General features: G+C 39.9%; 1 protein-coding gene across 1 annotated transcript; it reads left to right on the forward strand.

Moving 5' to 3' along the window:
* The first annotated feature begins 10,458 nt into the window (after positions 1 to 10,458).
* On the forward strand, positions 10,459 to 11,849 carry LOC145682342 (zinc finger BED domain-containing protein 4-like). Its single transcript, XM_081753916.1, has 2 exons — positions 10,459 to 10,905; positions 11,004 to 11,849. The coding sequence occupies exons 1-2, from the start codon at positions 10,459 to 10,461 to the stop codon at positions 11,847 to 11,849; spliced, it is 1,293 nt and encodes a 430-aa protein (XP_081610042.1).
* Positions 11,850 to 12,654: the final 805 nt, after the last annotated feature.

A 12,654-nucleotide genomic window follows, 5' to 3' on the forward strand; every position in this document is an offset into this window, starting at 1 on the left:
TTGCCGATATCACTTCCGTTGTCCAGACTAAACGAAACTCTGCTCTCGGTTTTGATTCAATTACCTATCGCCATATCAAGGAAAGTCCGCCCTCCCTCCTCCTTTTATTGGCCTCTATCTTCACTTTCATCCTTCGAACAGGCTTTTTTCCTGCCGACTGGAAGATGTCAAAAACGCTCATGTTCCCAAAACCGAATAAACCACCGAACGCCGTTTCTTCCTACCGCCCTATACAGCTCACTTCGACTTTTAGCAAAGTACTGGAACGCATTCTAGTCAATAGGCTTCATCCTTATCTCCGTGCACGCAGTCTCATTCCATCTTTCCAAGCCGGTTTCCGCCCGTCATATTCCATCAATGATCAGCTCCAACGACTAAGTACCCTTATCACAAATCATTATAATTCTGTGCGACCATCTTGTCTTGTGCTTTTTGACCTAGAAAATGCATTTGACAAAGTCTGGCATCTCGCCCTAATCTTCAAACTCATTAAACTTAAATTGCCATCACCATATATCCGTTTTATCTATCAATTTTTAGTCTGCCGTATTACCTATGTTCATATTAACAATCATTTATCACATCCAATATTTTTACATTCTGGCGTCCCTCAAGGATCAGCTCTGTCTCCCTTGCTGTACTTGCTATTCGTTTCCGACTTTCCAACTCTGCCCGCAGACGTACACACTTTTCAATATGCCGATGATACTGCCTTCCTCGCTCTCGGCCGTACCATCAGACACATCAACCTAATATTACAAGAATCAATTGATCGTTTCTCTCAGTGGTGTCGAAAATGGAAGCTCACTATAAATGCTTCAAAAACACAGGCCATCGTATTTCTTCCACCACGCAAACGCTCCAGAATCCATAGAAATCCATCACTCCTCTCTCTCTCCATTCAGCATTCGCCAATTCGTCTCAGCAAAACAGTAACTTATCTTGGCATTATATTTGATCAACACCTTACTTTGACTCCTCATCTGAACTACGTAAAAACTAAAGTCTATAACCGTCTCAATCTTCTCAAACGTCTGACTGGCACGACATGGGGACTTACATCACACATCGTTCTAAACACATATAAGGTTTTTCTTCGTCCTGTACTTACCTATGGATTCACTGCTTGGATATCAGCACCACCTTCATTCTACTTCAAACTGGCAACCTTCGAGCGCCACGCGTTTCGTATCGCTCATCGTATTTCTCTTCCTAGTCCGACTCGCTACTTGTATTCTCTAATAACCTTCCCTACCTTGCTTTATCACATTGAATCTCTCCGCCGAAAGTTCATCACCATTCGCTTCCAGCAAGAACAACCATTGCTTTTCGAAACCATGCATTACCTTGCTCTATCATCTGTTCGAACTCGATATTACCATCTCCCTCTTAATTTACTCTTCACACTCTATTGCTATACCTTACCGCCTAATCATCCAGACTTCGCACTTGTGCAAGATCACCGCCTTCATGTCCATCTACCGCATATCTACCCGTCATATCAAGCACAGTAACTCCTCTGTCATCTAACAGGGCCTCCTCTGTCTACATTAGCTTAGCGTCGCCCCTAGGCAGAAGATAACCCGGTGGATATTTGTCTATATTAACAGTCCCTATGTGTTGTGGCGTGCATCGCACCTCATCTCATACCTCAAATTCATTTATATATAGATTGCATTATTTCCACAAATTGTTTTGTATTATTCTAATTATAATTATTGTACTTGTAACTATATAATTTTGTTAATTACCTAACCTATAAAATGATTATAGTCGCAAAGACTATAATGACCAAACATATACAGTAATAAATAAAGAAATATCTCTTAGCCCAACGATTATAACCTTCAATTCCTTCATTCCTTTCCATCCCTTTCCTAAAAGAGGGTGTAGCCCTCTACAGGGTAGCTAGCCCTAGGGCTAGCATAAAAAAAACATCACATCATACTTTCGGTCGCAAGCGATTTTCTGCTAGCGACAACCGCAATAGCGTGGCTATTGTGCCTTTGGAAACCTTCCTTTTCCATATCCCGGAGACTTTTCTGCGTCATTCCTACGAGCTCTGCTCTCCAGACTGATCAAGCCAAGGGTGTACAGAGCTACGGGTCTGTCCGGAAATTTCCTCCTACCTTGGTGGCTATCAAAACGGGTCACCTCACCTTCATCATCTCTCATCACATCATTGTACACTGCTTTAGTACCTTAAGTTTGGGCTTCGGCCCACCCGTTGATCTCCATGGCGGATCCTCCTCAGATCACCGGGGCTTCGATGGATGGTCGTCACGGAGGATTACCCCCAGTCTTTCTCGCTCCACCGGCTCAAGCCACGAAGGTGGAAAGACGGAAAGAGGGCAGCAGACATCGTAGAGCCTCAGAGCACTCCAATGCCTCCACCATCTCGAACGCCTCCAGTCGATCAAGATCGCCACTTCGCACTGGGAATTATGCTGAGCGTGTAAGAAACTCACCGCCGGCTAAGAGACAACATTTGTCAGAAACATCGTCAGCATCTAATGCTATGGATTTGGAAACTGCGCACACATCTTCACAATCACCTATGATTACTCCATCCTCCGAAAATCAGCTACATTCATTTTTACTCCAGAATTTTGACCCGAAATTCGAAAATGTTAAGTTTGTAGTTCTCCAGCTACGGAAGTATCTTCCAAGCATAAACGTCACTCGAGTTGTTAAGACTCGCAACGGAATCATTCTGAAATCAACTGATCCCAAGTTTGCCATCACTGTACGCAACAAAGCCTCGTTTGAAATCTTTGGCAAGAACGCTACAATGGAAACTCTTAGTTCATCTCGGCGCAAACAACCACCACCTCCTAAGAAGCCTCCCCTTTTGTCCGTGGTTATTAGGGGAGTTGAACCGTCGTATACAGACGAGGAAATTTCAGAAGAGTTGCGGGCAGAGGGACTTACCATCACGAAAGCACTTCGAATTCGCAATGATCAAAGACCGACCTTTATGGTGCGGATATTAACTTCATCCCAAGAAACAATCGATACCCTACTTGCCAATGGCGCTTTCATCTATAAGCAACGACATCGAGTCGAACCCTCTCGTTCTTCACCTCCGTTACCGATTCGTTGCAATAAATGCCAAGTTTATAACCAACACACAACTGCAAACTGTCGTAACACTGCCGTCTGTGGCTACTGTAGTGGCACTCATCCTACTCGTTCATGTACTAATCTAAACCTACCACCTCGATGCGCTACTTGCAACGACCAGCATCCCACTTATAGTTACAAGTGCAAAGGGAAATCTCCACCAGAAACTTCACATCCTGAATTAGTAGCTCCATTACGAACACTTGATTCATCCACCAACACAGACTTTCCAGTGGAATCCACACCAGTCACTATCGATAAACTTCTGGCTTTCACAACTCTCGCCTTACAAAATATCCATCCTTTTATCCGACCACATATCTTACAACAGATTACTCATGCCGCCCGAATCATCTTCCATGCTTCCTTTAATGCTACGTACTCGAACACCGATGTCTATTTTCACACAACAAATCTTCCGTCCGACATCTAACTACCTCTGCATACTTCATATCATGGGTATTGTGTTCTTATTTCTAAACATTCGATCCTTATCCAAAAACAAGCTGCTCTTTGACACGCTTCTGCTAGAAGAAAAGGTGAACCTTTTCTCCAGACCTTCCCTCCGTCTTCATCAGCCTAGAGCAGCCTCTAGGCAGAAGATAACCTCATTTGTCATACTAATTTCCCTTGTGTTTGTCCCGTGTATTGCACCTCATCCCATTATTCACCTTCATTCTCTTTTACTATAACTTATAATTGTCAGTAGTCTAATCTATCAGGATTTCTCAATCACCAAATCATATATATAATTGTGTTCGGAGTTTAAGTATTCATGCATTTTTTTTCTACCTATTTATTTCCTTATATGTTTATGATCACTTTCTTTATATTTTCACTCATTATACTTGTTATTTCACTTTTTATTCATTCTATATGTTTATAACAATGTGTAACGTCAATTTATAATTATATAATTAAGTAGTTTACACCTCCTAAATTTATGATTATGATCGCAAAGGTCATAATGTCCAGATATTCTATGATAAATAAATAAATAAATAAATAAATAAATAAAATCACTTAGCCCATCTGCCTATTAATCCTCAATCCATTAATCCTTACTAACTCTCCCCCCTTAAAGAGGGTGTAGCCCTCTAACAGGGTGCTAGCCTGCGGCTAGCAAAAAAAAAATAATTAATTAAAAACATCACCATCAGCCACTCTGCGACAGTTGCAGATGTAGCCTACCATACCTACCAACTCAATAGTAATACCCAGTTTTTCACCTGTACCTCTGTATTTTGATCTCTTTCATTCTACTCATAGAGTCAGGGGCTTTGGCCCGATACTCTGCATACAACTTCAACATTACCGTGACCGTGACCGTGCGACTTTATTACATTACCGTTTTGTTCTTTAAACAGTATGTATTTTTAGAGAAGCATGAATGGGTATTGTATGCCTATGCTTCAAAGGTAGAATATAGGGATGGGCAGTTTGGTGCCTTTCCCGGAATCAATTCCTTTGGATCCGTTCCGAAGAAAGATTCGTTCCTCCGGACCGAATCCTTTGGTTCCGCAAAGTTAAATGATTCCATAGTTTTTTCGATTTGGTTCCTCCAAACAAGGACTTATTCCTCTCTAGATCGAATTCTTTGGTTCCAATGAGTGAGAATAATTCTGAGTTCTCAAATGGCTCTCCAGCTCGATTCCTCCTTTCACCCAAAGTTGTCAAACCACTCTTATCGCCTGATAAGTTGCTGCAGTGTGGTGGTGTGGGAAATTGGAATGAGTAGAAGCAAAAGAACGGATTGTAATGTTTTGAAACATGTTTACAAAGTTCCATTTTTTCCTGATAAGGCAGAGATAATATTGCACATAGAACAAGAACAGATACAGATATTGTTTATTTCTTTGAATTTTTCTGTTTTATTAAAGCGTTTTGCTAAGAGTTCACGTTGAAACTGTTAAAGAGTAACAAGTGGTCTTCTTTTTCTTCTCATTTTTTTACATGACTATTAAACGCCAAAAAAAAAATAATAAACGTTATTTACATTCTTACTAATTATTTAAATACGTAATACCAGCAACATCAAACGTAGTCTCGGACTTTCTTGTGTAGGAGTGGCATTTGGGGAGAGCAAGGCGCAATTGTCTATCCAGATTTTGAGAATTACATATATTTTTAATAAACTGTATAATAATAATAATAATAATAATAATAATAATAATAATAATAATAATAATAATAATAAACGTTACGCGCAATTTTGGTTCTCCTCACGGGAGATTCGAGTTGTATTTCCAGTGGCAACTCCTGTGGTTCGAGAGGGGTGCGGTGGCTCAGTGGACTGCAAATGGCAAATAAAAAAAAGTGGTAGAGCGTTCACCTCTGGTGCTTGGGGTTCCTGGTCCCACCTCGCGCCGTGTGGACTTTGTGGTGCACTAACACCGTGCTCGTGGGTTTTCTCAGGGGTTCTCCCACTTCCTTCATTCCACTATTTTATTCATTTCTTATAAGCACCGTCTCCTTTAGCCTAACCGGCATAATCGAGGGACGTAAAACTGAAAGATTTCATTTTTTCGTGTGGTTCGGATTTGTCATTAGGTTATAGACCCACGTCACATACATTAATATCTTCGATGCTGAAAGAGAAGCTAAACTCCCTTTCCGCAAAAGTATGAGAGAAGTGTGGTGAATTATGGGAACTCATAAGCAGAGTTTCTTTCACACATATTTCTCAGGGAGAGGGAAAGGGAGTTGAGTTTGTTGAGTTTATCGTCCCTTTCAGTAGCTAGGTTATATGAGATGGGACCTACTGATTAATGTGGAATCCGAACCACATAAGCTTCCGCCGGGAATCGAACCCGGGTTTTCCATGCCAAAGGAGCGTACGATAACCGCTTAGCCACGAAGGAGCTCGAGAGGGAAAGGGATAAGGTAAGTAAATCACTATTTCATATCATTCTTGTGCAGGGCATGACCTTTAGGAAATAATCACATTTTGATCTTACCCTTTTGGAGAAAATTTTCTGGATGAATGCCAGAAGGGGGAGAATCTGTAAGTTTTAGATTCAATTTTTTTTATAGCTCGTATTTGCTAAATACAGATGACATATCATTCCCTAGTCTGGTTTAGAATTTCATTCCATTTTTAATGCTGATTGTGAAACAACAAGGCCCTCTTTGATGACAACAAGCGCAACAACAATTGGATTCCTTCAGGATCTTAATAGACGAGTGCCCTTATCATGAATTATCTGATTTTAAAAAATCATTTCAGTTTAATATCCACTATTATGCCCTTTAGGCTAAAGGAGACGATGGTTAAAGCAAGTGAATGATAATGAAAGAATTGGTGAAATCAGAAAGTGGGAGAAAACGGCAAGGCTGGATTAACCCATCTGGAGGCCCGGGGCTTGAAAAAATATGTGGCCGTTGTTGACTTCACTTAATACATTTTTGTGAAAGTATATTAGGAGAGTTAAATGAATATGTTTCATATTTCTGGTCATATTTTGTTTTGATGATGATGACTGTATCTTCATTATTCTTTTTAGATAGCCAGTTGAAATTTGAATCAGAGAGGAGGCCCGGAGCTATAGCCCTCCTGAGCCTCCCCTTAATCCGGCCCTGGAAAACGGAAATACCCAAGAAAATCCACGGACACAATGTTGTCCACCACAAACATACTTGACCCGTGATCGAACCAGGGACCCTGTATACCAGAGGTAAGCGCCTTACCATGCCCCTATTTTTACATCTGAGGCACCATGCCCACTATTTTATAAAAAAATATAGCTAATTAACTTGATTGAAGGTCGTACCCAAGAAAGGTATTGTGGATCAAGACAAGGTCTCCGATTGTGGGAGCTCGGGACCCCAAATGCTTATGTTGGCCCCATGTATTTTTATGAATATGTATTTTTTATTTTCACATGTATTGTTACATGTATTTTTTTTATGAATATGCAATATTTGGTATAATTTAAATTAAATTTCTCTTAAAATTCTCGTATATATTTTTTTAGACCCTTGTCTCCAACCACACATCTGTATGGGCCCCTCCCAAAGTTAGAGAAATCGGCGCCCTTGGATCTAGGTGAAGTATTTTTAAAATATGAAAGCAAGTAACAACATAATCATCAGTTCCTCAAGTTAATTCTTAATTAATAGCAAACCTATAATTGTTTATTCATGTCTAATATGACACATTTCAGATTTTAAACCCAACTCTAAACTATTTGTTACAGCTGCCTGGTAGACATATGGTTAGCTCGTACGCCTTCGGTGTGGGATTCTTGGGCTTAATTCCCGGTTGGAGCTCATGTGGTTCAGATTCCATATTAAGCTCTAGGTCTACGTCTCATATACCATCGGTGCTGAAAGATACGCTAAACTCCAAAGTATCCAACTAAACTATTCTTACACGTTCAATAAAATATTACTGAAAAATAATAATTAATCATATACAGATTTGTACACAAAAGTAACGCGTGTCTTGAAACGATATAAGGTTGGGCATTCAAAAATCCGCTCTTGATTAAATTATCTGTACGTCAGTGCATTGAATTAACGATAATGGTATTAGTGTTAAGAAACCCATAAACTCTCTTTCCTTCTGGATGTTGCAAGGATACAGTTTCAACACCATGTAACGCAAGCGTTTATAAATGTATTGGTGGTCAATTTATGAAATATTAATACTTTACAAGAATGATGAGAAAAGATGCCTAAAATAACAGTCACGATAAATAAAACTGCAGATTTCCCTCTCCTCGTGTGCCTATTTTACCCCTCTAGGAGAGGCCTGAAAACAGTAGATTTCAAGGAAACTTAAAAAAAAATTCACTATTCAATATTTTCTAAGTCTTAAATAATTGCACATAAAATTAGAGTATTATTGTTCGATTTTTTCAATATGCCTATTTTGAAAAAAAAATGTAAAGAACGAAGACAGAATTGATAACTAGGCCTACTTCTAAAAGGCTACGTCTACCATGCAACTGAGAGAGACAAACAGTATAAGAGGACACGACTTTTACATTCTAAGCCATTCAAAACTAGCGTTGCACTTTCTCGTCTCGAAAAGGAAACAAGAGTCGGCACGAGTAGTACCTTTATATATTCGAGACGAGACAAGAGGTTTCACGCATCTCAGGAGCAACATTAGTTCACCCAAGTGTTCTTAGATCTCATGTTTTACTGCTATATGGTTCATACCATTGAAACTCTATATAAATAGTGACTATACTGTGAGAAGTGAGAATAGTGACGATACTATACTATATAAAGAATCACCATAACATCTGATCCAAAACTCCCAATTCAATGACGTCATAGCAGGGCCAAGGTACCTCTGACTCATTCGCACCAGCGTGCATGGCCCCTGAATAAGCATAATCAAAAAGATTTCAATAGGTGACGCAATCCCGGGCCAAAGCATCCGTGATTCATTCACTATGGTCCATGAGGCCCCAAATTGGATAATCGAAAGTTTGATCAGGTGCTGCGATTTCTACTGACATTGAACTTCTACCACCTATAATTACCCAATTTTTATTGGCAACGCTGGATCAGAAATCTAGTTGTAGAAGGAGCAGAAATTTGAAAACTATACCTCAGCTAACATAAATTATTTTCTTTCTCTTGTCCTCCAGTTTCTTCGTAATAGCCGGACTGTTCTGTTTCAACTCAGTTGCAAGGTGTGTGCGTACGAGGGCCACTTCGAAAGTTTTGAGATACGCATTATTGTGGCACAGTATTTGAATTCCAACAATTGCGTTCGGTAGTGGTATCCAGAGCGAAGAAGCGAAGCAAGTTTCAACTTGCTTATCGGCGTGGCCGGATCGCCTTCGCTTGTTTGTTGATGTGAGCAGTATTCGGCTGTCTAGAATGGAGCTCGAAAGGGAACATTTTCGGGCAATGATCCTTTACGATTTCAAAAATGGTTTGAACGAGACACAAAGCCTTGACCGTTTGCAGGGGGCATTTGGGGACCTTGCTCCTTCCCGTGGTACAATTTTTCGGTGGTTTGGTGAATTCAGAAGAGGGCGGACATCGCTTAAAGATGAAGAGAGGACTGGACGTCCGGCAACAGCTGTGTCAGATGAAAACATTGCCGCCGTGGAACAAATGATTCGAGAAAATCCTCGAACAACTTTCAAGGACATTGAATCTACAGTGAGCATTGGATCGCTAGCAGTAAGAAAAATTCTTCATGATCATCTTCGGCTTAGGAAGGTTTCATCTCGTTGGGTGCCTCACACTTACAATGAACAACAGAAGCGCATGCGTGTGGAATGGTGTGAAGAAATGCTTGCAAGATTTGATGGAGGCAATTCTCGACGCGTCTCTGACATTGTTACTGGTGATGAGACTTGGATCTATCAATTTAATCCTGAAAATAAACGCTAGTCTACAGTTTGGATCTTTCCAGACGAAAATCCACCCACGAAAGTGAAGCGACCGCGAAGTGTGGGGAAGAAGATGGTTGCAACTTTCTTCTCCAAATCTGGCCATGTTGCAACAGTTCCACTTGAAGAACAAAGGCCTGTTACTGCTAAGGGGTACACCACTGTTTGCCTAACAAAAGTGTTCTAGAAGCTTCAGGAACGGCGTCCAAGAACTGGATTGCGTGGGATCCTGCTTCATCATGACAACGCGTCTCCACACACGGACAACATCACAATTCAGTTTTTAGAATCTACGGAGGTCAAACTTATGACTCATCGGCCGTATAGCCCTGACCTTTCCTCGTGTGATTTTTTTTGTGTTCCCCACGATCAAAGATCGCATGCGTGGGAAGAGATTTGGAAGCCCTGAAGAAGCTGTAGTGGCTTACGAAAATGAACTTTCAACACTTGAAGAAAAAGACTGGCAACACTGCCTCCAAAAGTGGTTTTCGAGAATGCAAAAGTGTGTACAGTGTAATGGTGAATACTTTGAGAAAATGTAAGTGTTAAATTCATTTTAAGTGTGTAAGTTATTTCACATCTGAAAACTTTCGTAGTGACCCTCGTATGTGTGTGTGTTGTAAAGTGTTCCAGTCCACCCGAAAGTGAACTATCCAGAGAGTTAAAAAGTGCCGTGCGAAGTTAGAATACTTGTAGTTACTGCGTGGGTTTACAGAATTTTAACGCCGATATTGTTGTTGTGTGTATATATATATTCTTTGCTTTAATAAGTGACAATATATTAAGAAAAAAGAAATCAGAAACAATAGTGTGGCGTTTTTCATATCCCAAAATATGGGTAGTAGTAAAAGAGAAAACCGGAAGCGTAGTGCTGTTTGGGACTGTTTTAAAGAAGTAGTTCCAGCCAAAGCAAAATGTGGCATCTGTTCAACTGTCTTATCTTTCAAGTGGGGAGCAACAGCGAATTTAATTAGGCATGTGTAAAAAAAAATATCCTACTGTAAACATCAAACATGCCGAACATTTTCCATTTGAAAGCGAAGAGGAAGCTATTGAAATACCGGAGCCTTCTGAAGCTAGTGGAAGCTCTGTTAGTGAAACTGCAAAGACGAAGTCTAAATTGAATCCTGTTCCTCAAAAACATATCTCTGCCACTCAGGCCAAAATTTCGAAATATATCCATAGGCCACTTGCCCCCAATAAATCAAAACAAATTGATGATCAGTTAGTCAGAATGATATGTAAGGAATTCCAACCCATCAGTATCGTGGAGGATAAAGAGTTTCGACGATTTGTCTATCTGCTGAATCCAGGATACTCTTTACCCTCCAGTAAAACTATAACAAACACTCTAATTCCTGTTTTGTACAATCAAACCGTAGAGAGAGGGAAAATTGATGTCAACAGTGCAGCACCTGTCTCAGTAACTACGATTGCTGGACTTCTTCAGCCATGGCACTTACAGTTCATTTCATTTCAAATGATTGCACGCTTAAAAGTTACCTTTTGGATTGTTTTGAGTTCAGTAACAAGCATACTGCGGAAAATTTGGCTTCAAAAATGAGACATGTTTTTGAAGGATGGGAGCTAACAAATAAAATTTCAGCAATTGTAGGCGACAATGCACCCAACATTACAGCAGCAATACGTTCCGGTGGCTGGCGGCATATTCCCTGTTTTGCCCACACACTAAACTTGGTAGTAAAGGCAGGTATCAATGGCTTAGAAGAGCTGAAGGCAAAGGCAAAGTCAATAGTTGAATATTTCCGGAGGAGTCCACAAGCCACTGTCAAGTTGAACACAATCCAACAGCAGATGGGATATACTGTTTTAAAATTAAAGCAAGAAGTTGCAACTAGATGGAATTCAACATATTTCATGTTTGACAGGTTGCTAAAGCTCCGAGTACCAATTGTGTCTGCGTTAGCGGAGATGAGACATGATCTTCAGGAATTGTCGAATACCGAATGGCTATCCGTCGAAAAAGTGTATTCCATCCTCAAATACTTCAACGAAGTGACAGAGGAAGTTTGTTCCAAAACAGGTGTCACTGTATCTAAATTTATAGTACTAAGTCGAGTTTTAATGAGACATGTCATCAAAGCTGCGGAGGAAGCAGACCAACCAGAAATTGTAAAAGTCATGCTAAAGACACTCTCAACAGAGTTAAAAACACGATTTGGCAAAGTGGAAGATTCTGCTTTGTTAACTGAAGCAACACTTCTGGATCCCCGTTTTAAGAAGCAAGGCTTTAAAACCACTGAAGCGTTTAAAACAACATGTAAACACGTATCACAAAAAATCAGTACAATTACCATCCAATCAGCTGAAGTACAAGAAACAATGATCCTGATCCCAGTGAATTAGAAGGAAGAAAATCATCATCAGTATGGGACGATTTTGACGAACAAGTCTCATCCCTCATAGAACCGAAAAACCCCACTGCTGCTGGAATAGTAGAACTGGACAAATATTTAGAAGAACGCTTACTCCACAGAAAAGAAAACCCGTTATTGTGGTGGAAAGAAAGGCAAATTCTCTACCCAAGATTGTTTGAAATTATGAAAAGAAGGCTATGTATAATGGCAACATCAGTACCCTGTGATAGAGTTTTTCTAAGGGAGGGGGCAGATAGTTACAGACAGAAGAAGTCGCATCAGTCCTGGCAAAGTCAGGCAGATCCTGTTTTTAAATTCGAATTTATAAATTGTAAACCTTTGTTCCTCATTTACTGTATATAGGATATATGTATATTCAAGTTTGTGTTTAGTATACACTAAGAGTTGTACGTACATTGCGTTTCCGTTGTAAGACTGTTTTAAGTGTTAGTGAAAGGAAAAACAATTGTCACTTTTAAGCGAAAAAAAGTGAAAATACAACACAGTTTCGGAAATATACTCTTGAATATGAAATAAGACAATTCAACAGTTGACGTGGCTGTTATCTCATTTACTTGTTGAAGTTTTAGAAACAGAAAAAGCCAGAAAAGATGTAGTGAAGCCAAGGGTAAGTACTATGTTCATATTTTGTAGCCTTTTAGAGAAGTTTCTGATTATCTCTTTCATTGAATCTCTTGTTACATGCAAGCCATATTAAGAATGATGAATAGTGTTCCTATGAGACGAGTGGAGAATTAGAGTTTTGTTGTCTCGAGTCGTAAATTTTGTAGAGG

Source organism: Thermobia domestica, chromosome 3 (assembly GCF_964235325.1).
Source record: "Thermobia domestica chromosome 3, izTheDome1.hap1.1, whole genome shotgun sequence".
In the NCBI taxonomy this organism is placed as follows: Eukaryota; Metazoa; Arthropoda; class Insecta; order Zygentoma; family Lepismatidae; genus Thermobia; species Thermobia domestica.